The sequence below is a fragment of the Podarcis cretensis genome, assembly GCF_951804945.1.
Source record: "Podarcis cretensis genome assembly, chromosome: 13".
Classification (NCBI taxonomy): Eukaryota; Metazoa; Chordata; class Lepidosauria; order Squamata; family Lacertidae; genus Podarcis; species Podarcis cretensis.
Window position 1 is genome coordinate 19929919 of NC_137182.1, and position 25545 is coordinate 19955463.

The 25545-nt window shown below is 42.5% G+C and overlaps 1 protein-coding gene across 1 annotated transcript in view; it reads left to right on the forward strand.

Annotated features, from left to right (window-relative positions):
* Positions 1-1877: 1877 nt before the first annotated feature.
* Positions 1878-25545, forward strand: part of LASP1 (LIM and SH3 protein 1) — a 47174-nt gene continuing 23506 nt past the window's right edge. The window contains exons 1-2 of the mRNA XM_079950152.1: positions 1878-2271; positions 9400-9494. Of these exons, the coding sequence (XP_079806278.1) occupies positions 2203-2271; positions 9400-9494 (164 nt within the window). The 5' untranslated portion in view covers positions 1878-2202. The remainder of the gene's footprint in view (positions 2272-9399; positions 9495-25545) is intronic.

Consider the following 25545-nt stretch of genomic DNA (forward strand, 5'->3'; position numbering starts at 1 on the left):
TTCCAGGGTGCCTGCCCACAAAGGAATATGCCCTCACTAATTCATTGCAATGCAAAATTACATCAGGTGACTGTCAGGTGGCTATGCTCACCTACCTATCAAAGTCTGCCCCTAGGTGTCGGGGGGGGGGAGAGGGGTATATATTTACCAAGCAGGGAAAGTAGCATATCTCTGCCAGCCCCATACCTGATGTTGGGCCATAGCCTCCTCACCTCTGATCTAAAAGGATTTCAGGAGTGTGAAAGCCCTCAGGCTCAGACTATGGAGAGTCGCAGCAGACAACACAGGGGCCCACTGACGACGACATCAACATCATCATCTTATTTATACCCAGCCACTCTGGGCGGCTTAAAGCATATCTAAAAACATAATACAAACATCAAGCCTTAAAAACCTCCCTATACAGGGCTGCCTTCAGATGTCTTCTAAAGGTTGTATGGTTACTTATTTCCTTGACATCTGATGGGAGGGCATTCCACAGGAAAGGAGCCACTACCAAGAAGGCCCTCTGCCTGATTCCCCGTAACTTCACTTCTCGCAGGGAGGGAACCACCAGAAGACGCTTGGAGCTGGACCTCAAGTGTCTGGGCTGAATGATGGGAGTGGAGACGCTCCTTCAGGTATCTTTCTTCTTTGGCGATCACTCGTAGCCAAGTAAGATTGTCTTCCATAAACATGGTATAATGTGCGTTGGTGCACTGATCTACACACATAAAACCAATTCACGCACAGGCGTCTTCCGTCTTGTCAATTCAATAATACTGGGCTGAGGACATGTGCAACATTTCTTGCGTTTCCAGAAAGCTGCACAACAGGCAGGCATTCAACAGGTGCAGACTTTCCTATTGCTTACTTGTTAACGTTTTGGCATTTTGTACCCCCCTGCTCAGCGCCTTCCCAGGGCAACTTACTGAGCAAGTCCAGAATAAAATGACCTAGTCAAACATAGCCTTTCTTCTCTTCTCTTCTCTCTCCCCTGCTTTTAAAAGCCCTGGGCAGACAGCAGCAACTCAAGACGACAGGCGGCCATTTCAACAGGTATAGCATGTCCTGCAAAGTAACACCTGCTGGAAATTCATCTCTGACCTCCTTCTTCAGGGGAGGAAAGTGAGAAAGGTAGAGATCCATGTCGTGAAGGCCGCCAGGGAAAAGAGGCGCGGTGGTGGTGGTAGGAAGCAGAGAGCAGACCATCATTTCAAAAACGTTGCCACTACAGAGAAACAAACGCCCGACTCCGCCTGAGGGTGTGTTTGGCCCTATTTCACCTTTTACAGCCTAGCGCCCTAGGCATGTTTTACTCGGGAGTAAGCCCGCACTGCGCACATTGGGCGGCGGCGGCGGAGGCTCGGAATGACCATAGACCCGACCTTTTGACAGGCGCTACATCCTATAGGCCATTTCTCCTCAGGAGCCATGAGTCCCGCGCAGCCTACTTGGCGGCGGGAAAGAGGAAGAAGATACGACTCAATAAAGTCCTGACGACATGGAATTAAGATTTAATTCTCCAAAGAGCTCGGCTGTGGTGGGGAACCATAAGGAGATTGGGGGGGGGGAGAGAGAGAGAGACACCACCGTCATCCCCGCCGCCGCCGCCGCCACCCCCACATAAGCTTCTGACAGACATTAGCCTCCTTTTCGGGTTATTCCTCCCTCTCGTGACTCGCCGCCCGCCCGCCCGCCTTTCCCCCCCCCCCTCTGTGTTCGTTTAGTCTGGCCGTTGCTTCAGGCCACTCACGCACGCGCCGCAACCCCGCGCGCCATTCCCTCGCCGCCCCCACGGTTGGCTGGTGCGCGCGCGCGCGCGGGCGCGTCGAGGGCGGAGGCGCGTGAGGGAGCGACTGACTGACTGACTGGGCGGGCTGGCTGGCTGGCTGGCCGCGCCCCTCCCCTCAGTCGTTTCCAGCCGTTGCCGAGGCGGCTTCTTTTCCTTCCTCTCTCTCTCTCTCTCTTTCCCTCACGCCCTCTTCCTCCTCCCGCTCGCTTCTGCGTTACAAGCCTCGCCACGGGCGCAGTTTTCCAGGCAGCCGAGGCCAACTCCCACCGCCGCCGCCTTCCGCGGGGGTCTCTCTCTCTCTCTCTCCCCTCACCCCTATTTTTTTTTTCCTGGTTCCCTCCCTTCCTCACACGCGCAGGCATTTCTCTCCCCTCTCTCCACACACACACACACACGCGCGCGCTTTCCTCCTCCTCGCCTCGGCCGCCATGAACCCCAGCTGTGCCCGCTGCGGCAAGATCGTGTACCCGACCGAGAAGGTGAACTGCCTCGACAAGGTGGGTGCTGCTGCCGGGTGAGGAGAGGGCGGCGGCGGCGGCGCGGCGACCGTTGAGCGGGCGGGGCTGCGAGTCAACGGAGGGGCTGAGGGCAAACTGAACTGGGGGTGCGGGTTTCCTCCCCCCACACACACACACACTTGCGTTTGTGGGGCGGGCTTGGGGGGGGTTGAAATCAGGCTCTTGGGGCGTGTCTCAAGCGGAGCTGGGGAAGGGGAGAGCAGGAGCAGTGGGGGAACAGGGAGGGTGGTGAGGCGGAAGAGGGGAAACGACCCCAGCAAAAAAGAGGGGGGAATCTAGGGGTGTGGTGGGTCGCGGGGAGCCTGTAGGTGTATGTCAGGGAGTGTAGAGGTCTCTTTGGGAGGACGGTCGAGTGGGCAGTCCCCAAAGTGAGGAATTGGTGGGAGGGGAGAGTCTATGGTCTGGGGGGGAGGAGGGTGTAAGGCACAAAAGGAAGGGGGGCGGTTTATGAATGGCTAGAGCGGAGGGGGGGTCAGAGGGGTTGGGAATGGGAGACTAAGGGGCTGAATAAAAAGAGAGAAGGGGGGGGGAAGAGTTGCTATTTGGCGGGGGGGGGGGGGTTGGTGATTGGAGTGTAGGCCAAAGGGCATGGCAGATAAGCAGAGAGCCTGGAGGAAAGGGGTGTGTGTGTATACAGTATATGTATGTAATACACGCTCACTCAAACGCACACACCCAACCCAGAAAGGTGGCAATAATAGGTTGTTCACTGAAAGGAAAGAGTGCAGGGATTTTTCCCTGGCTTAGGCATCAGATCCCCTTCTCTTCCCTCTCCACCCATCCCGAGAATGAGTTTCTTGACTGGTGAATTGGAGGTTTTCTGTGGATGCCCAGAGGGTGCTAGTAATGACAACGAGGCAACTTTGAAAGGTGTTGAGGAGGATATAAAAGGTATTAGAGAGTGTGGTGCATAGCCTGCAAGGTGTGATGAGGAGCAACCTGGGTTTAGCAGCTGCTGAAATTCAAATGTTTTATGCCATGGGGTGCACAGTAGTAAAGGACTGCAGCTTTGCAGGGAGACAGTATGGGGAATGTTTAAGGAGGGCTGTGATCTGTGGCAGCAGATTCACCTCACCCCCCCTCCGGGGTTGCTGGTAGTAGACAAAGCTTGAAATAACTAGAGGAATGCAGAGATTTGGTCAGATGTGGTGGTTAAGATATAGTTTGGAAGTGATTAGGTTAAGGTTACCAGACGTCCCTGTTTCCTGGGGACAGTCCCCGGATTTACAAAATCAGTCCTCATGCGAAATCCATTGAAGTTGAAAAGTGCCCCCAATTCATTGAACAAAATCTGGTAACCTTAGATTAGGTATGTGTATGAGAGAGTGTGTGTACACAAGAGAGCAAGTATGTAGTCTCACTCCTAGTCTTGGTAGCTTTGACAGCTCCCATTTCCGAAAACAATGGAATAAGACTGTGGATATTTAGATACCAGTAGATAGCTTGAATCACAACAGTCTGCCATTTGAGAAAGAATCTGGCTTTAGGGGACACATATGGGAAAAGGCAAAGAGCATGTGCTGTCAACACAGCAAATCACCAAAGGAGATGCATTCTTAGATCATTCATCTGGCACTCTCTTAGATTGCTTTTCTCCCTATCAGTAGTGACTGTTAGTACTCCCCAAGCCCTCTCCCTCAAATACTACAGTCTTCCCCTTTAGCTGATGGGTGTGAGCATTGAGGTTACCTAAACAAATCTGCAGTCTATCTTTCCCCTGTCTTTCCCCTTGTTTCCCTTTTTCCTTATTTGATGGTGAATTAGATTGGGAAATAAGCAAGCTATAGCTTATACCATTTCTACCAAGTCTTCTGTCCAAGAAGAGGTGGTTGTATGGCAATATTGGAGAAAAGCAACTTCTCAATTTCTCCATTAAAAAAAAATCTATGGAACAACTGAATGTGATGTTGGAGGTATTCCAGTTATTCCAGTTTTGACTGCTAAGGTTAAAAGACAGGAATTTCTGAGCTGTTCTCAGCTGCTTGTATGAACCCCATTTTAAGAAGCAGTTAAGTGCCACATCACCTCAACTTTTTTTCTGTAATGTTCTCAAACTAGTTTCTGATAAAGCCCGTAACAAAGAGAACTTCCAGTGCTTTTTATTTTCCACAGTTACAAACACAGCTGGGTGTCTCAACAGACAAAATGAAAAGGGACTAACAAGCTATCATCTGCTTTACATTTAGATTCTGTTCCCTTGCCTCCTCCCTCCAGATGGATTGTTCAGCAGTGTTTCAGAGTTTAAAAACTTAGAATTGGTTTTATAGATTTATTTAAAGGGCAGACTTACTCCTTTTTGCTGCTGCTGTTTGTGTTTGTTTAAGTTTTTTAATCTTTTATGCTATATTCGAAGATTGAAGAGAGATCAGATTTAGTTTTGCAAATGATTGTCAATACCAGAATAATTAGTAGTTCTTAATAAGTGTAATTAGTCTTAGTTACACTAATTATTTCTCCAACAAAATTTTGTAAGACTTAGAAAAATGTGTCTGAAATATGCAAATATCTCAATCACATCATATTCAAGAAATTCAACTCCCTCCCTCCATTCCTTGTTCCCAGTCTAAAGTAAACTTAGCTGTGTAACTGCATCCATTTTCTCTTCAGAGTGGTAGGTAGGGGCAAAACTAGGCTTTATTTCAGCCAGGCCAAAGACCCAGTTTGGTACACACACAGGCTGGGAGCCTCAATGGTGCCCCTCTGGAGCCTTCATCCCGGCAAAAAAATGTGACTAGCTAGCCCGCCCGCCCTGTAGCTACAGCTCTGTGGTAGGCATATCCCACCATCACTTTGCAGTAGTCTGTCTTTTCATACACTTTAAACTAGATTCATTTAAATCGTAATCTGGTTTGGATATTTAATGCAAAAGGGGCATGTGGATGAAGGAAACTTGAATTCTCACAAAAGTGCACCACTTACCTCCTTATAGCCTCTGAACCCAGGTGCTTTTTGCCAAGCCATGTTCTCTGGTATCAGACCTTAAAGGGTGTGTGTGTCAGGATAGTCAGTTACATGCAGAAGAGGGTTAATATCACCTGTGTTCCTTTCTTCTCTGTTTAAAGAAAAAAATCACATCCACTCCCTGCTTTATCAAGGAATGCTGCAGGCATAGGTTGAAAGAAATAAGCCTGCTGACTGTCCTATTAAAATGTTTTTGTTTTTTTAAACTAGATTAATACAAAATGCAGATGGGGTGATGCAAAATTCCTACAGTCTTAAACATGGATGTTTTGAGAAGAAGGGTTTGTTTTTAAAAGGGAGAGAAGGAATCAGAAGTCCTGGGTTATAGGCACTGTGCTATGTGCATCTTGTACCGGTAATATTTCCACAAGCTATAGCTACTGATTAGATATTTGTCTTCTGAGGTGGTAGAGGAGTGTCTCTTAATCCAACTGTGAGGTTCCTGCTGAGTTTCCTGGTGTGAACAATAGAAAGCAAAAAACCCCTTTTATTGAATGCAGTGAAGGGGTATAATTTGACATGCAGAATAGTCACTGGTCTAGTTTTCATTCAGAGCAAGTTGTACTTGTGCTTGCTGATAATAATTGAGCCAGTGTTTCAGAGAAGAATGTTTATGGGGAAATAAGAGGAGGAAAGAAACTGTCCCACCTTCACAAAAGAAGAGATTTTATCCCCCCACATACATCACTGCCCACTGTTCGGTAGTGTTTATCTCATAGTGGGGATTTGCATGGCTTTCACAAAATGCTGATAGAACTGGTGTGGAATTGAGCCTGAACACTAAGTTCAGAACTGCTGTTTTAGATCGCTGTGCTTCAGCAAATGCAGAAACTGGCACACTGGCTCCCTTGGTCAGCATCAGAACTCAAGGCATACATCCGTGTGTTCTAATTTCAAAGCAGTAGGTCATAGGAGTTGCATTGCATATAAGATGAGTGTCAGGCTGCCATTAAGGAGACCATAGCTGTCAACTTTTCCTTTTTCTTGCGAGGAATCCTATTCAGAATAAGGGAATTTCCCTTAAAAAAGGGGGAAAGTTGCCAGCTATGTAAGGAGACAGCATTTCTGAAGAGTTAAGGTTTACTTCCATATAACCATATATGGATCCAAACAGCAGGTGATGTTGAAATGTAGATTTGTCTTAAGTTTACTGGTTTTCCTTAGTGTGCAGACCGCTGTCATATCAACTTTCCAGATATTGTCTCAAGTAGCTTCAATTTACAATACTGGTATTCCACACAAGTATTCTGTGATCTTGGTGACTTAATTTTGGGTATAATTTCCAAGTTTCAAAAAGGTGAGGGTGAGAGGAACATTTTAATGCTGACTGGCTGTATTTCTTCAGGCATTTGCGGGTGGTGGTTGAATTTAAAACTTTATATGCAGACAGAAGCTGTTGAGGATTTAAAGCATCTCTGTTAAGCTGAAGTAATGTGTGAGCACGGCCCCACACTACACTAGTTTCAGTTTTCCATTTTATGTTTAAGGTAAAGTTTAAGCCACATAGCTATTACCCAGGGATAAGCTTGTACGTGATTGCAAACTATGAGTACATACTTGACAGAATGCTAATGTTGAAGGTTGAGTAGCTTTTTGTCTTGGGGCAGTATTGGAGTTGCATGCTCCTTGGTTATGTGCTTGAGATGCAGTTTTTAGACAGCCTGCATACATACTGAAGGTGGAAATCCTGTGGTTTAGAAGAGTTATTTAAGGCTCTCTGCAACCCTGAATCCTTTTGGTAATGAAAGACTTGTTATTGCCCAAAGTCTGAATTGTTGCAATAGACTACAAAAAAAAATGGGTACAGCTGATTTTGTCAAATCTTAAACTATTTACTTATACTAAAAAGTCTGCCAGTTTGGGGTACAAAACTTGCCAGACATTCCAGGAATGCAGTAACCCTTGCTCTCTATTGCTAATGCAGTTTTAAATATGTGTAAACATAAATGAGTCTGAAAATCTTAAGGTTTCATATATGTGCATTAGAAACTGCTAGAGGTTACATAACAGGAAGAGTTAATAACAAGTTTTGCCTGTTAGCAACCAGAGGGGCCTGCTGAGCACAATACAGAAATTCATTTCTGCAAGAGGAATTGGCCATCAGCCATAGGTGAAGGTGCAAATCTATTGCCCTGGGCGATCAAAGTGAGACAGGCTTGCTTTGCTCGAATACTGAGTCATCTCATGCTAGATTGTGGGCATGTTTAAGTATTGGGTGTGGTACTCTCTCATTCACACCATACCGTATTTTCAATATAATGCATCCACCACTAAATGTTGGTTTTACAAGACTAGCAAACCTAGCTGTAGATCTTGGTCATTAAATAGAATTCTGGCATTTGCTTCATTATAATATTTCTTTTAAAAGCTGAAATTTTTGCACATGAAGGAAGCACAGGTCAGCTGGTAGAACCTTTGGACAGAGCAACTTAACTAGGTACAATCACATCATAAAATATAAAATTCACTTTGCATGGTATCTGATAGTTTCTACAGAAGTTTGTTCAAGTTTTTTTAGCTCTCACAGATGAAAAGTAAAGCCAAAAAGGAGTCCCTGTGAAGTTTTTGATAGTGTGTTGGCTTAGAAGCCCCTTCTTTTACATACCCACAGGCATATCTATTTTTCATGCTGCTAAGAAGGGGGCATAGAGAGGCATTATTGCCCAAACTTCGTGCTTTCCACCTTTAGAAATGTGTTCCAACTTTTTTCTTCTTAATATCCCAGTCTGGGTTTTTTAAGATAATTTTATTTCTGAACCATTGACTTTTCTACATGATCACAAACATTCACAAAATATGTTTTGGAAGGATATTGTGAAATACTTGTGATCTCGTACATTTTCTCAGAGCATGTGAACTTTTGAAAATAATTACTACATCCCTTTCATCATTTGGGTGATGTGCCACTCCTGAACATGTGCATTATTTCCCACAATAGTCCACATATTCCCTTCCCCTAAGCTGTTAGTGCTGAATAACTTTCAGAACTGCCCAGAATGGTTTGTAGAATTTAGAATGTGTTTAAGATAAAACAAGTGACTTTCTGATAGTTTGCTTAGCTTATTTGACAGAGGTGAGTAATTGCACTTCCAAGCAGTGGAAAGTGGGAGAAATTAGCATGGATTTTCAAAATGTAGAGGCATCTCTGCTCTTGCTCTCAAAATCCAGAATCTTGTAGTCAAACTGGCATGCTGCTTGGCTATAAGAGATCTCCAGCTCACAATGTGGTTTTGGAAATCTGTATTTCTACAGTACTTGTTACCAGAATAGTTGCTGGTTGACAATTCTGTGTTACCTGTTCTCAGTGTGGAGCTTTTCTCCTAGTCTGCTTTTTATAAGACATAAAATATTTCATTTAGAGGAGCATCTGGGAATCAAGGCTGCTTTAGCATCAATCTTGCATGATGAGCTATCTTTCAAGACCATATGGAAAGCCTACTACAGTGGTTTCAGAGTTACTGTGAAAGGAGACCTTCCTCAGCGTATCAGGATTAGATTTCTGTGCTAAGGCCACATATGGCAACTTCCTGTTGGGGGAGGGTGGGGAGAGAACTCGCAGTCAGGTGATGAGTTGGAAATATTTCCTAAGGCTCATCATGTGCCAATATAATACAATTTTGGTTAGTGCTGACCACATTGTATAAACTGCTAATGCTTGTTTGTTGAAAAACAAATAGGTCATTGACTGAATACAAAGGAATGTTTTCCCTAGCCTGTCTTTAGACTTTAAACACAGTGTGTTTTTGGGTTGAGTAAATGCTGTTGAAAGGCTCTCTGGTCAAGCATATGTCTAAACAGACCTTCATAATGGAGCAGACCAGAGCTTTCCAAACTGTGTGTCATGACATGTTAGTGTGTCGGCAACACTCCCAGGGCAGGAAAGGGGTTAGTTTAACCTCTGGTTTGCTAGTAAAACTGTGTTTCTGTGTTGCGAAATGATGCATATCTAAAAAGTGTTTTACCTGAAGTTTGGAAAGCTCTGGAGGAGACAGTGCTGCAGGATACTAGAAAGAGTCTTCTTGCAGCATGCTTGATTGTAATTTCTAGAGACCAATAGCCACTGCTGGGAATAACATTTTCCAGCTAGGAAGAAGTAGCCCACTATAAAACTTTCTACATTAACACTTGTTTCTCATGTTTTCCCAGTTTTGGCATAAAGCATGTTTCCACTGCGAGGTCTGCAAGATGACTCTCAACATGAAAAACTACAAGGGCTATGAGAAGAAGCCTTATTGCAATGCGTAAGTTGCTGGTGTTCACATTACTTTGCCCTTCTACTCTGTAAAGCTGGTTGTGTATAGCTGCAAGTGAAAAGTATATTTCAAGGGGCTGTATGTATCTGGAAATCTCAATGCAATTTAGTTGTTGAATGTGGCAGGCAAGAGACACAAGGAAAGAAGCTGAGCTGATACCTGTGGAGGTATTAATCCTAATTAGTTCATCCTTTCAAAGTATCCTTCTAAACCTTTGTCAATGACTCTGAGAGAATGGAATTTGTTATTCATTAGGAAGCTAGTGCCAACAGCATGATAGGTGACCTATTTTATTTTTCAAAAATTCTGAACTTTATCCTGACAAATTCCAGTGTGGTATACAATAATAAAAATACAGTAGTATAAACATCATATCCCACATCCTTCATAACAAAATGAAACACAGGGGAGGGGAGTCTCCAGTCCAGATCTGGCCTGCAGTTGGACTTATTCTGGCCCTCTCTGTCCCCTCTCACCCATCACTTCTTCAGCTGGGAGCTGCATTTCCTCCCCCATCAGCTGTTTCATGTTAAACAGCTGATCTGTGCAATCAGTTTAGCTGGGGGAAAGGGGAAGAGGGAACCAAAAAGAGAGGGAGAGTTTACCATTGCCTTGGGAGGTGGGTGAGAGACTTTCTTTACAACCTCCTTTGCAAGATGTGAAATTGCAACTCCTTTCTGTGCAAGGAGATCTGCTGTAGGAAGTAAGAAACTCTAGCTACGTGAAGACTTGAGCTTGCACTTTGCTAATATGCAGAAAGTTCTCCATACATTTTGCAATTGTTTATATGCAATTTTTGGGATGCAATTTCATTTTGAAGTTTGAGACTTTGAATAGTTGTAAGGCAAGGTTTGCTATTCAGCTGTACATTGCATTCTTCTGGGATCGCTGAACTTTTTTGACAGGTAAAAGGAAAGCTTTCGTTCTTACAAGATTGTTTTTTTAAAAGTCTTTGGAGAAAGGGGAAGATGTAACCTGAGTGCAGTTACTGAGAATTTAACATATGTGTCTTTCCACGGGAAGTAGAATTTAACCTGTGTGAGAGTGTCAGTGATGTATGATTATGTATAGGTCTGGCTTTACCCACTATTGAAATCTGGCCTCTGACAGCTTTTCACTGGGGTAATGTGGCCCTCCATCCCAAAAAGTTCCTCCTTTCCTGCTGTAAAGCAAGTAGAGGCAAGGCAATAAAACTAACTTAAGGCCTGGGCAAAAAAATATGTCTTAACATGGCACTGAAGGGATTGCAACAGTGACACAGTCCACAAAGTGATGTGCTCAGTGCTAGAATGTTGGTAATTTTAAACATAGATGGATAATGCAAAAGTCATGGGATAGCAAGAAGGATATATGGGTTAACTAGTGGCCGTGATTCAAGAAAAGCTCTGAAAGCAGCAAGTATTTCAGAAGAGGACATGAAAGGGAAAGATCAACAGTGCCAATAGCAAAAGAACAGGAAGATGAAAATCTTCAAAACTAAGTTTGCAGTGGAAAGTAATGGAGATAATAAAAAGAGATGGCATGAAAATATTTGGGTCAAGAAAGCTGCTTCAGAAGCTTTCTGAAAAGGCTTGGGGAGGGGGAAGACTTGGGAGCAAGTCAGGGTTAGGAATTTTTGGTACCGTAAGTTATACATAAGTGCAGGCGAAAGTATGTGGCAAGATTCTGTTCAGGAAAGTTGCCTCCAACCATTTTGAGGCTGCTCCCACACCACAGCCCATCCCATTCAGCAAATTCCCTTGAGTCCCTGTGTTGCATGCGTGGGTAGTGGGGACTGCCAGATGTAGGAGGTGGTGGGAAGTAGATTTCCACCAGTCCCATTAGCACACTTAACTCTGGATCCAGCCCAGAATAACTACATCATCTGGTCCAAAGATGAAAGCGAGATGAGGATATTGTTAAGAAGTGACAGATACATTTAAGAAACAAACAGAACATGTGATTAGCCACAGTGGTTTGCTATTATAAACATGGGTTTGAGTAAAGCCTGTGAAAATGGTGACTGCCCGCAACCCTTGACCCATGTCTGTTACTTGGCATTCTCAAGAGATGGAAAAATTAATTTCCCCCTTCAGCTTCTATAGGACCCACTCAGTTGTAACAAATAGAATAAAGCTCTGTTTTACCAGCAGCTTATGGCTCATTTAGACAGATCTAAATGCTTGGAAAAGCCTCATTTCCAGTGTTTTTGCTTATGCTTCCAACCGCCACTTCTGTCTGGAGATATGGGATACTTTAGTTCACAACTGGTCTCCTGATCAAGACAGATGCTGTCTTCCCCAGGACAATTGCCATTCTCCTGGTTGTGTCACTAATAGTCAAGATGGCTGCAAGGTGACCTCCTCTCCTCCAGTTCATCACCTCCAAACCTCGGTTTTCCATTCAGCCTGCTATGCCCATGAAGGTAGCTTAGACTAGGTAAAGCTTTGTTCTTGTTCCATTCTACTTGTTGAAAAATTCAGCAGCACTGGGTGGGAAGTTTGAGTATTTAGATAGAGCAGCAGAGTACAGAGTTGTCCCTTTATGGGCAGCAATTCAGGAAGTGTGTATGTGGGATAGAACTTCAAGAGAGGCTTTAAGGGCACCCAGAATCCATGTCCAGAGCAAGGATATTTTAGGAGGTGGAGCGCTACTGGGTTTTTCTGAGCTTAGTTGTACCACATGCCACATTCAGCATCCGTCAAGAGAGGTAACATGAATTGTTTATTCCTATGGTTCTAGATTCAGGTAGGTAGCCGTGTTGGTCTGACACAGTCAAAATATATTTAAAAAAATTGTCCAGTAGCACCCTAGAGACTGTTGCAGGAATTTATGTATAGGTTTGGGGGGGGGGTTGCCCCTCCAGCAGATATCATGCACATGCAGCCCACTACCAAAATCAGCACAATCGCTTTTGTGACTTTTGTGATTTGTCCCCACGAAACACTTCATCACAGTTTCTTCCTATCTATTCAAAGGGCCTTTGCTGCACGATACCAAATGTAACAATTCACTGATAAATGTATCTATGTACTGGCTCACTGGGAAAACTTCAGAAATTCATAGAGACATGTGAGCTCAGCAACTCAGCAGCCCCTCTGCCTGAGTGATAATCCCTGGCATCCTAATACTGTACCTGAGTGCCAGACAGGTAGCCCATTCCAGAAATAACAAACCCAGATGAAAACAAAAGCGTGTGATTAACTTGGATGGGAAACAGGGAAATGTAATTACCTTTTTTGTTACACTTGATGGGTGTTTGGTGGAGGGTAAGGAGAACCAGGGGGCAGGGTCCAGGATGCTCAGATTACTGCCACCAGACCTCCCCTTTCATGATGTAACCGTGATGTATGAGTGATGTAGTTTGGGGTATGTGACATGGGGATTAGCAGGTAATAAATGTTTGGGGGCTCTTTTGTTTGAGGCTTTCATCTTGTTCCACCTTGTGGCAGGTGGGAGTCCTGTCACGACAGTCTTCAATAAAGACCAAGCCTACTGGCTGCTGTTTTGCTCTGGTATTCCTGGCTGGTGTCCTTGTTTTTTTGTCCAAGAGAGCCCTCAGATTTCTCCGTTAACAAGACCAACTAATTTTGTTCTTGGTATTAGCTTTCATGTGCATGCACACAAAAGCTTATAGCAAGAACAAACTTAGTTGGTCTCTAAGGTGCTACTGGACAATTTTTATTTTTTGTTTCTTCCTATGAATCTTTAAAAAACAAAACAAAAACCTTCACAACTAGGGTTCAAACTTTAATGGAAAATATGATTAGGTTTCTGATTAGCTCTAGCAGTTCGAAAGCACCTCCGGGTGCAAGTAGATAAATAGGGACCGCTTACCAGCGGGAAGGTAAACGGCGTTTCCGTGTGCGGCTCTGGCTCTGGCTCTGGCTCTGGCCAGAGCAGCGATGTCACGCTGGCCACGTGACCCGGAAGTGTCTCCGGACAGCGCTGGCCCCTGGCCTCTTAAGTGAGATGGGCGCACAACCCCAGAGTCTGTCAAGACTGGCCCGTACGGGCAGGGGTACCTTTACTTTTACCTTATTTAATAGATTAAAAACACTTTGTTATTGATGTCCCCCCATTAATTGGGCAGCAGAATTAAAAGTATTGTAATAGAAGTAGTGAAAAAATATAGGTTGTAAATGCCATCTTAGAAGAAATGACCCCTTTTTCTTCTCACAAGAAAAGATGGTGGCTCTTCTAAGATGGTTGCTTTTGTGACATGCATATATGCTATTTAAAACACTGTTTTTCTTAACTTTTTTATGCATATACTTGTTTCTTCCTATTTAGTTAAACGGCACATGATTAACTTGGCTAGGATTTCTTTGACCAGGTGTGTTCCTCAGGTATGTGAGGGCAAGACTGAAAATAGACAGATACTGCATATTCTCAAAAGTTTGAGATTCAGAGATAAGGAATTGCCCTTCTTTTAATTAGTGCTCATGTTTCCCTATACTCATCTCCTCTTCAGACACACTGCTCCTTACCAAAGTGCAGAATTTTGCCAAATATAAAACACTAGATTTTATATAAAGTGTGTAAAATAGCAGTTTGAGACCAAACCCCCAATATATGTACTCTTTGGCATAACATTTTGGGGGTGGGGGGATTCCAACTATGGTCAGTGCTGGCAGAGTCTTGTACAAGGCCTTCCTTTCTAAACATCCGCCATAAAAAGTGGAATTGTACAATGAATGTCCTATCATTTTCTGTGGAGTGGGGAGGGAAAAGGCCACGTTTATGCTGGCAGGAGTAAGCTTGCTTTTTCAAACATGTCTAATACAGGCTTTCTTCTGTCCGTGCTCTGGCTTCCTGCCAGGCCGTAAGCTTATTTCTCAGTCAGAGCAGTAGGAAGAAGGCTGGGCTTCCTCTTTGCTGCCTTGATGCCATACGGCAATCTGAACATAACCTTCCAATGGCGCCTTTGCTGTGTGGTTTTGCCCTCTGAGGCTTTCCTTCATCCATGAGGTGGGGTGAACAGGGCATGTTTGCTCTGATCTCAAGGGCTTACTTCCTAGCATCTTCTGTCAATAGTGTCTTTGAAAAGCTAGATTGAATGATATACTCTGTTAGCCCCACTTTTACAGAGTTAGTGTAGCATGTAAAGATAGAGCCATGAATTGGTAAGCTCCTGATTTGACTGTTGCTACTTCTGTGAATTAATTAGTATTTCTCTGACCCCTATCTGTAATATAGGGATAATTCTGGCTTACTTTACTGGGTTAATGTAAGGATTACAACAAAAATTAAAATACACTGATCAAAAACTGTATAAGCTTGACTCAGGCTTCCAGTAATGGAATTTTGCATGGTTTTACATTGTTACCTCACTCTTCTTTGAGTGAGCTCAGAGGTGGTAATGCATGGATGTGGGCTAGCCCGCCTTGTCTTCACAACTCTGTGAGGTAACTTAAGCTGCCTGTGTGTAACTGGCCCAAGGTTACCGAGTTAACTTCATGGCTGTGTGGGCATGTGAACTCCTTGGACAATGCTGACTCAGAACTCTTCCATCTCTAATTTTTCCATTTGAGAGATTGTATAATTCTCTCTTCTTCAGTTCAAGGATTCTTAATGTATGAAAAGAAACATCCTGCAGCAGCTCAGTTCCATTTGCCCTCCCCCCTTCAAGCTAAGACTGATTCAAGTGTGAAGGGGGAACTTCCACAAGCTAACATTATATCTAGCTTCTCCTATTATGCTAGTGCAGTCCTAGCATAAAATGAAAGCATCATGTCCAAAGTGTTGACTATTAAGACATAAAAATGCCATGCACTCAGATTTTTTCAGTAATTGAGTTTTATGTGACTTCATGTATACAATACTTCAGCTTTCTAGCTGTTTTGGAAGTACCGTATTTTTCGTCCCATAGGACCACCGGCCCATAGGACACACCTAGTTTTTTGGGGGGGAAATAAAGGAAATTTTTTTCTCTTTATTTCCCCCCCAAAACCAGGTCGGGGAATCCAAACCAGGTCGGGGAACAGCAGGATGGCGGCGCTGTGCCTCCCCGCTGTCCCCCGAGTTTGTGGGGCTGCTCGATGTCTGTCCGAAGCGCGGGGTGCTCTGCTTCAGCGCTCCCCGCACTCCGTGCAGCAGGCTGCTATCCGCAGCCTAGGGAGCCCTGCGGAAACTCCCGCAGGGCTCCCTAGGCTGCGGATGTCTTCCCGAAGCACGGAGCTGCGCCAAGCCCTGGAGCGCAGGCAGCTCCGCGCAACCCTCCGGAGCCCAGTGTGGCTTCGCACCGGGCTCCAGAGGGTTGCGCAGAGCTTCCTGAAGCCTGGAGAGCGAGAGGGGTCGGTACGCACCGACTCCTCTCGCTCTCCAGGCTTCAGCGAAAGCCTGTATTTGCCCCATAGGACGCACACACATTTCCCCTTCATTTTTGGAGGGGGAAAAGTGCGTCCTATAGGGCAAAAAATACGGTACCTTAATTTGGAATAAATGGCTCACCCCAGTTTTGATTTTGAGACAAACAAATGTTCTGTTTTAGGTGTCATTTTACTAAGGGGTTTGGGTTACGTACATGCTGTATTGATTACATTTAAATATGCAAACCTCTGAAGGGCGTGTTAGTATAAAAGTTATTACTTGTGATGAAAGAAAACACCTCCTTTAAAACTTCTGTTTTATGTGACCCAGAACTAAAGTAGCTTCTGCAAAAAGTGTGTTTATAATTCCATTGATCAAAATGAGCCTCTGCTGGTTTGCCAGAGGAGGCTGCAGGCTGGAGTCTGTTCCTGTTGCGATGCAGCTATGTCATAGGATCAAGTAGGCTAGGTTTTTGCGGTTTTGACTAGTTATAATACAGTAGTGGGGAGGGGTGTAAAATCGGGCTCTTCATTTCTCACATACATTTACTTCAGAAACAAAACATACCTTGTCACTAGTGAATGCCTCATAATATTCTACAGAGCAACAATGCACACTAATGCATAAAAGCACACTTCATTCTCTACATCTCCAGTTTACTAGTAAGAAGAGGAAAGTTCAGAACAGAACATGATTTTTCTGCACAGAAGCAGCAAAGTTTCCTAGAGATCTGGAACAGGCTATTGTCTGTCCACACTAAAAGGAAGTGGGTGCTGGTAATGAATTGCTTGAGTGTGGTGAATCTGGAAGGCTGACTTATGTACACTCCACTGAGCAGACCTCTTTATTTCTTGAAATGCTGTAGAATAGATGGCAGGAAGTGAGTGGCCTAGTTGCACAGTTATTTCCTCTTCCCCCTGCTTGGAAGGAAGATACAGCACTCCTTTCTGCAGAACAGCTGCTTTAAAACAGTTTTTGTCTGTTTATTTGTTGCGACTTTTACTGGATGAATTAATACTATTGGATGACTACATTTCCGTGTTTCTTTCAGTAGCATCTATTTCTTGTTTCTCTGTTTTGGGAAAGTAATATATGTGGTTCCTTTTAGTAGAAGCGATTTATTATCGCCATGGAGGGGGGAAATGCATGACTGGTTTGCCTCTTTGGTGTCTTTTATCATCATTCTTAGACTCCATGTGGCTGTCCCCATGTCCTTCCCTCTGTTTTGCAGTTATAATTGCACATAGGAAGTCAAATGCTGTGGTGCTCTGTAAGATCAGCACTTTTAAGTCTTTGCTCTCTTTGGGGGCATGTTCAAAGTATTTGTTTTATAATCCTCAACTGTCTAGTGCTATTTCTCTGATCTGAATATTGCAGCTTTTTTATTTGCATCCCTGTTGCTCTTAAAAATGGCGCTGTACTGGGGAGATCTTATTGCTCTTGTGCTGCTGGAGTGCTAATGTTTGATGAATGCTATTGCTTGATGAATGAATAACTATTATTCCATTAGCCCCTGTCATTTGGAAGAAACCATCCCAGAAGTGATCTTCTCTCCCAGTTCTGTACTAGCTTTGCTGAGAATCCAGGCTCTTTCTTCCATCAGTTATCACTTGGCAGCAACCATTACATCAGACTGTAGTAGAGAAGGGATGCAGAGCCACTCTATCAGTACAGTGGACCCTCGGGTTACGTTACCTTCAGGTAATGTATGGTAACTTTTGGGTTGGGAACACGGCAAATTTCTGGGTTTCGCCATATGCACAGAAGCACTATATCGCACCGCGCACATGCACAGAAGTGGCACCTCTAGATGTGGACTTTTCAGGGTATGTACAGACCCCTGGAACGAATTAAGTTCATATCCGGAGGGTCCACTGTACAGCTAAGAGACCAGCAGCTTTTGGCTTCTGTTCTTGAACTCTTCAGTCCTAGCAGATCATTATAGGAACTTGTAACTAAGAACTTGAAAATGGATTTGCCCCCCCCCCTTCCAATCCATTTTATTTTTGTGTCAATTTTTATTATTTTTTATTTTAGATTGTAAGCCTGAGGATAGGCACTTTCTGTAGTAAACTGTAAGCTGCTCTAGGAGCTTTTTTGACTAAAGAGTGTGATGAAAATTCTTTAAATATATAAAATTGTCTTCCTCTTGGAATGATATTTTGGGAGTATCATCTCATCTCGAACCTTTCCTTTAGGTGAAGGTTGAGCCTGGATTAGTCACAAACAGCATGTATGACTTGAAATTGATTCTCACTAGAAATCAATATGGGAATTGTTCTGTTACTGTTGGTGAATAAAGGATACTTTCATTTCTAACTCAGGAAGGAAATGAATGATTCCCAAACTGAATCAGAATCTGTGATTGAATTGTATGGAACTTGCAGGATGTTAAGGTTGTCAAAGGCTGGCTCCTGAGCTGTATACGGGTCTTTCAGGAAAACTATGGCATTTTAACACACACGTTTAGTTAAGAGTGACTATTTGAAATTTCTCCATTCATGAATGTGTGCTCCAAGCTAATCTGCTGTATTATTTATTGGATTTATATTCTACCCCCCTTCCAAATCAACCTCATAGCCTGCTTTTTCAGTTCTTGAAAGCTTTTTCTCAGAAATTGCAAGCCTTCATACAAATGTCACATTTTGCAATGCATGATGCTAATGATTTGCTTTCAGTAGAGTAGGAAGATTTTAAATAGCTGTCACTTACCTGTTGTGTCTGCTTCTAGGTAACTGTAAAAAACTTGTCATATTTTCCAGTTTTGTTTTCCCTTTTAAATACAGATCTTCCAGTATACAGCCCAATGTCATATCTGCACCTCCAAAGTATTATAGGATGTGTGGTGTCAAGTATTTGGTCAGCAATCAGCATGCTTCTCACCTGTTACTTTGTTTTCTTTCAACCCCTGCTTTGTAGCCTTCCTTCAAGAACTTAGGACAATGGATGATATTATTATTTATTTGACTTATTAGTTGCTTTTTTGCAACTTACAAAGGAGTTGCTGGTAGCACAGTATTATATGAACTAAGACTGATCACAAGCACCTGCAGTAAAGATAAAGGTGGAAATGGAAGAACTTTCATATTTAATTTTTTATCTAAAAGCTTTCTAAAGTTTCATGTGGAAATACATTTTAGTAATGAGGGTTGAAGTGCATCACATTTTTAGAAAATGAAAAGGCCTTGAACTTTTTGCATTGTTGTTAAGCCCCTCTACCCAACTTAACATATTTTTCCCCAATTTTGCACACTCTCAGATTAATTTTCTCCATTAAAGAGTTCCTCCTCAGTGTTCTGAAATGTGTGCAAGCCAGTTTGTGACTTAGGGAATTAATACAGTACGTACTGGGAATTTTCTCTTTACTACCTTTTGATACATTATAAAAGTGTCTCAGTTTCATCTCTTTATCTTGTGGTGGGAGTGAAATGTAGGTATACTTTAATAACTAGCTTATTCAATAGAAAGTGAGCAATACAAATTCCCCCCCCCCCCGCCCCTTGCTATGAGGTAGCAAGAAGTAGAATCTACAAAGGCTGAAGGTGGACGTTTGCTAAGTGGTAGCAGATGATAAGGGAGGGTTTTGGGTTTTTTTAGGAATGGCATAAGTATGGAAGTGAAGGCCACATTTGTTTGGTAGAACTAAGAGGTAGGAGCCACAAAAATGGCTTATGTTATTGGAGACCACGTCACTTGCTAATTAAAACATTTAAAATAACTGCAGTGCATTTACTGCAGTTCTTGTGTCTTGAGTTCTTGTGCAGATGAGATCTGCTTCTGCCTTATTCTAAGCATTTGTATTTATGCTAGCTATTCGAGAGTTACATGGCCACTCTTATTCATATTATGAAGGAGAATCCAAACTTTTCCTCCTTTACATTTGGACTCATTTTCTGTCTCTTGCTTAGTAATTATGGTAGCAATATACATTTTCCACAGAGCAGATTTCAACAACTGGTTCTGCCAAAATAACTTGCTGCTGTTCACTTGGGCCTCTTACTGAACGTGGCTGGTTTTGGGTTTCCCTCCAAATATTTAGTCTTCTGGTCCTGATTCCAAAAATTCATTGCTAATGCCAGTACTTAAGTATCTTTTGAGAAAATGAAATCTATGTGGACATGCTGCATTTAGTAAGAAAATATCTTTCCTCTAGTCTAGCTCATGGGTAGGCAAACTAAGGCCCGGGGGCCAGATCCAGCCCAATTGCCTTCTCAATCCAGCCCGCAGACGGTCCGGGAATCAGCGTGTTTTTACATGAGTAGAATGTGTCCTTTTATTTAAAATGCATCTCTGGGTTATTTGCGGGGCCTGCCTGGTGTTTTTACATGAGTAGAATGTGTGCTTTTGTTTAAAATGCACCTCTGGGTTATTTGTGGGCCATAGGAATTTGTTCCCCCCCCTTCAAAATATAGTCTGGCCCCCCACAAGGTCTGAGGGACAGTGGACCAGCCCCCGGCTGAAAAAGCTGGCTGACCCCTGCTCTAGCTGTTAGGTCAACCACTGACAATGTTCCTACTGCAAGGATGAATTTCCACAGTGACTGTTCACTGTTAAATCCATTACGCTGCCACGTGGATTCAAGTAGTGGTTCCAAACAACCCTGCAATATGTGAAACATTTAGCATTCAGAATAATTTTTTAAATTATGAGCTAGTATCAGACCCTTACCCTTATTGTTTCCTTCAGTAGTTTATGGGACTATGCCAACCTGATATGTACAGGAAACAATTAAATGCTGGTGAAACTGGGTGTTTTTGATGCAGAAGTTATTTAGAGAATAGAAAACTAAGTTTAAACATGAATGTTTTAATTCCTGATTCTGATAAGCCAAGTCTGTGGTTGTGAGATTTTCCCTTGCATTACACTGCTAATACTCTTGAACTGCAATTATTGGCAGCGATACTAGGATTTCAAGTACCAACTCCCAGAACTGAATTGTACATCTCTTTAGAATACTAACAGATCTCTTTGGGGAGTTTGTGTGTTTGCCTGTTTGTTTGTTTTTCAAAAAAAATTTCCTGCACCAAAACATGTGGCCACTACTGGGAACCCCCTTCTGGAACACAAGCACTGGAAGTGGTTGCCATGGCAAGCTAAGAAATTTGGCTCTTCATAGCAGCAACATAAAGCTCACTGCACAACCATAAATGTTCCAGTGTGTCTGTCTATTGTATCTTTGGTAAGCTTTTGGAAAAACAGGTTTGAATGAACATCTGGTAGCTGCCTTCCTTAGAATCTTTTCTCATTGACAAGCAAATACTGACAGTTAAAATGTCCTGACGAAACCTATATTTCCTCTCTTATTTGTCCCTTTTACTCTGTTATTGCTGGCTTCTGCTGTATCTTGCTACCCAACAAACAATGAATGGTAGCTAGACTGCATCAGCCACCCTTCCACCTACCCCATGAATAATATTTAATTTTAAAGTACAAAAATGCATATTGAGGATAACCAGATAAATATAAAAATTAAAATACACTCTAACCATATCCACCACCTAGACTTGTTAATTATAAATACACTGTGTATGATCAGGACTTCTCTCAACCTAGAAATGTGTTTGCACCAAGGTTAGAATATATTGATATATAGATTAGCTGTGGCCATAAGCTTTAATATAAGAGCCCGCACCACCCAAAATGTATATCCCTGCCAGCTCCCAGGAAGTGCTACTTGGATTAACTACTGCCAGTTAGACAGGGACTAAAAGGTTGCCTTAATTTTATCTAACTGAAATATAAACCAAATCTAACCTATAATATAAATGGCTAGAAGATGGGTGTGTGTGCCAGCTTTGATTGTTTCTTGCAGAGTTGATGTTTGTGGTGCAGTACACTATTCAAAGTCAGTATCATACCACCTGGCCCAGTCAAGACACATGTTCAGATTTAGGCTTGGAATTGGTTCAAGAGGAGCAATTTCTCAAGCCTCCCACTTAGAATCTTAATACTATACTAGAGACCCTGCATGTTGCTCTAACTGCTGGCAATTTAAAAAATAAATAAATTCAGATGTCTTGCTTCCACCTTCCCCTCTGTCACATCTGAAGCAGGATATGAATGCAAGAGCACTCTCTCTACTTGCATTCCTCAGCAACTAGCACTCCCATATGCCACCTCCAATCCTAGTGGTAGTACACAGCATCACAACATAGAAGAGTTCTGCTGCATATTCACGAAAAGGGAGAGCTAGACATCTGGCTGTTTTTGGCAGCAGATGCAGGTTTAACTTCAAATTTGGCCCTAAGCTAATTGGAGCAGAGAAGTGACAAGGATTCAAAATGGCAGCCTTCTGTCCACATGATGATCCTGCTCTTCAGGGATTTCAGCTTGGGTTCCTAGCAATCTCGTTACACTGTATTACAAGATTGCCTTGAAAGGGATTCAGAATTGCAAAATCACTTAGCATTTTTATGCTCTCATTAATCGAAAAGGAAAAGTGAAACCCATATCTAACTCTAATCCACATACTGTATCGAGATGCTATCTTAATTTCATTCATTGGCAATTATTCTTTGAAATACTATTTCTGTTCCATACTACATATTGGGGCACTGAGTGAGAGTGGTTTGCTACAAGGCTGTAGCTGAAGAACTAAAACCTAAATCTTCAAGGTCTAATGCTCTTATGTGGGCTCAAGCTAGCTATCCCTCCTGTTCTGTGACGATACTGTGTGTGTACGCAGAATATCTCGCTGCTCTAAGCGGGTTAACCTGAATTGGGATTAAGGGGAATTTTGGGGGTTTATATTTTAGGGCAAACATAGGAACTGCATAATTCTTGCTCATGCATTAGTCTTGTCAGGTTTGCAGGCTAGGAGATGGTCTTCAAGCAGGCAAACTGCTTTCTGCTTCACCAGTACTCAAAATCGTAGTGCATTGTCAGACAGCCCTTAAATTAAGGCACATTTTCCACTTTTTTAAAAAAGGGTGGTTTTCTGTTCCTCTTCCTATTTTCTCCCTTCAGGATTAGACCTCTCCATAGATCTTATTGAATAGCATTTAGCTGCCACAATTTCACTTCTTTTCTCTCTTCCTCCTTCACTTTTTAATATATGGGATGTAATACCCTTAGCTAGGTGGTCCCTTCTGTGTCATGTCACCCAGTGTAATCTACTGCTGATGTCCTTAAATTGCACAAGAGGGGGCCATTCCCCTCTCCTTCCCAGAAATAACAGCATGGCCTGGAATTGTATACTTTATACCCCACAACTTGTGGGGAGGGGAATGCTGTTACTGAGCATGCAGTTGCTTGCTGCTTGCTTATTTTGTAAGCACAGTTAAACATATACTCATTCTTAATTGGTCTTTCTGAGTAGTCAGTTCTATTTTTAACCCTGAATTTCCTGCCTTTCTGCTACATTGTGCTCACAGGTTATTTTTCATCCTTGCTGTGGCTAGTGGCTTATCTTTGTGTGGTATCGGTGGATAATACTGTGATGTTCTGCAGCTTTGCAAAGGTGTGGTATAGAGGTCTGTGTGTGCATAAACTTGAATGTAATAAAATCCAGTGGGTGCTTTGAAATCAGAAAGGGTAGGGGGCTCTCTGCTCCTGGAGTATTTAACTTCTAATGGGTTCATCCAGAGTGTTAAAAGTGGAGGTTATCCAATGAGCGGAGGCTAATTCTTGTCACAAGAATATAGTGGAACTTTATATGCCAAGAAAGCAAAACTGGCAGTGTTCATGAAGGGGATGGGAAAAGCAATTGGCTGTTTCATCGGTGTGGCCCAAGGACAGATGAGATTCACAGAGCCAAACAGTTCTATGTAGACTGCATTTTAAAATGCCTCTGAATTTTGCATCAAGGTAACCCAAATGTTGTGGTGCAAAAGAATTGTGAATATTTGTAGATCCTTGCTTGTTTTATTTTGCTAGCTGTAAAGAAGGGTGCTAAAACCTCCGCTTCTTAGCAACTGGAATCGTGTTCATGTGATCATAAATTCACCAATCACTGGCCGCATTTTCAAACTTTACACATAAGGGCTAGAAATTTGGTTTTAAAGAAAATGAGCCCTGAGCTAAAGATTCTGCACCAAATAACTGCATTTCTGCAGGCATGTTCTTCTAAGTGGTTTTGATTGGCTACAATGCCCTCTATGTTGGAGAACCTTTATTTTTGTGCAATGAAGGCACAAAAAATGTCCAACTATGTAGATGTAGGCCAAATAACAACCATTAATTTCCCCAAATTATTGCAGTTGCAAGATCTCTCTCTTTTTTTTTTGCGGTTGTGTGCTCATTTAAGTCAAGGTTGTGGGGCATTAAGTATGTAGAAACAACCACTGTATACCCACATGTAACATGCTTCTACTTTCTGAATTTTTAGCAGACTGATGCTGACTTTGCAATCATGGCTAAATGTTCTGCATAAGACAGCTAGGTTCCCCAGAAGAAAACAACAATTAGAAGTCAAACCAGAAATAATTTTATTAAATATATTTCAAGATAACAATCTGGATTTACATAATAATAAAGAATTAACATGCCAGTTACTACAAGCAGTGAGACACAACAAAACCAGACACTGGAAACACCTTTCTGGCACAATGATAGACAGTTGATACAAAGCATTTTGGGAAACAGCCCTCCTTGAAAGATTAACAAATAAACTACGGTTGACTTGTGGGCAGATCAAGAAAAATGGTGTAATTTCATAACATATCCCAGTATTCCAGAAAATAAACAACCCATCAGCATTTGGCTTAGTCTGGTTTATCTAAATTTTAACTTGAACATAAATTATTACCTTCTGTTTGAACCCCCTTCCCACATTCATCAAAATACCAATGCTTTATATTGTTTCATTGGTAACATAAGAGGAAAAACACAACCACAAGGGCTCCTGATTAGGTGTTTAGCTATGTAATGTTGAATGTTATCTGTTACCTCTGTTGTATCCTGTTTCCCTTTTGATTTTGTTTAATCAATTCATGAACCAAGAACCTATACATTGACCACTAATAATGAACCATACATTGTAGATATTACTGCAGATTTATTGTGCTATTTTTGTGATATACAGATAACATGAGAAGACTTGGTCTATTCATTTGTATTATTTATCATTCCTATGATCCTTTTAAATAAAATCCAATAAAAAGTTGTTCTAGAAAATCTAGGTTCCTCACAGTACAGTGGCACAAATGTGTGCCCCACTGCTAATAAGGAGGGAAATGCTATGAAAGCGAAATTTATGGATTAAAGTTTGAAATGTATCCCTTATTTGCCAAGCACCTTAGATATATGTGAAACAAGTCCCCTGTTGAGCTCTCTGATTTGTTGGCTCTTCTGGAGAAAGAATCACATGATAGTTTTATGCTCATGGAAGCTAAATTCATGATACTGTATTAGGTCAGACTTATGCACATCTTCAGTGGTTTTGCACATAGCGCCCCATCTGAATTCATGGACCAATGCTTAACTTAGCTACCAAACAGCATGGATTAGGGAAGCATTACAGGTTGTTTGACAAATTTTGACTGGCCTGATTTGTCTCGGTTGCCCCCAGCTGCTTTTACACTTGCCTCTTAAGGTAGGCAATGGATAATTGCATCTAAATTTGGGTATATTTAAATGAGCTAAATTGTGGGGAGAGGCATAAGTACAACTAAGAGTATAGTTTTCACAAGGTATCTGTGCAGGAATACATTTTATCTGTTCTTACTTCCTTCCCTACTCCCTGGATTTTGGTACACTGTAGCTGAGCCAATTCAGTGATGTCACAGACGCTACATCAAAATTTTCCTTT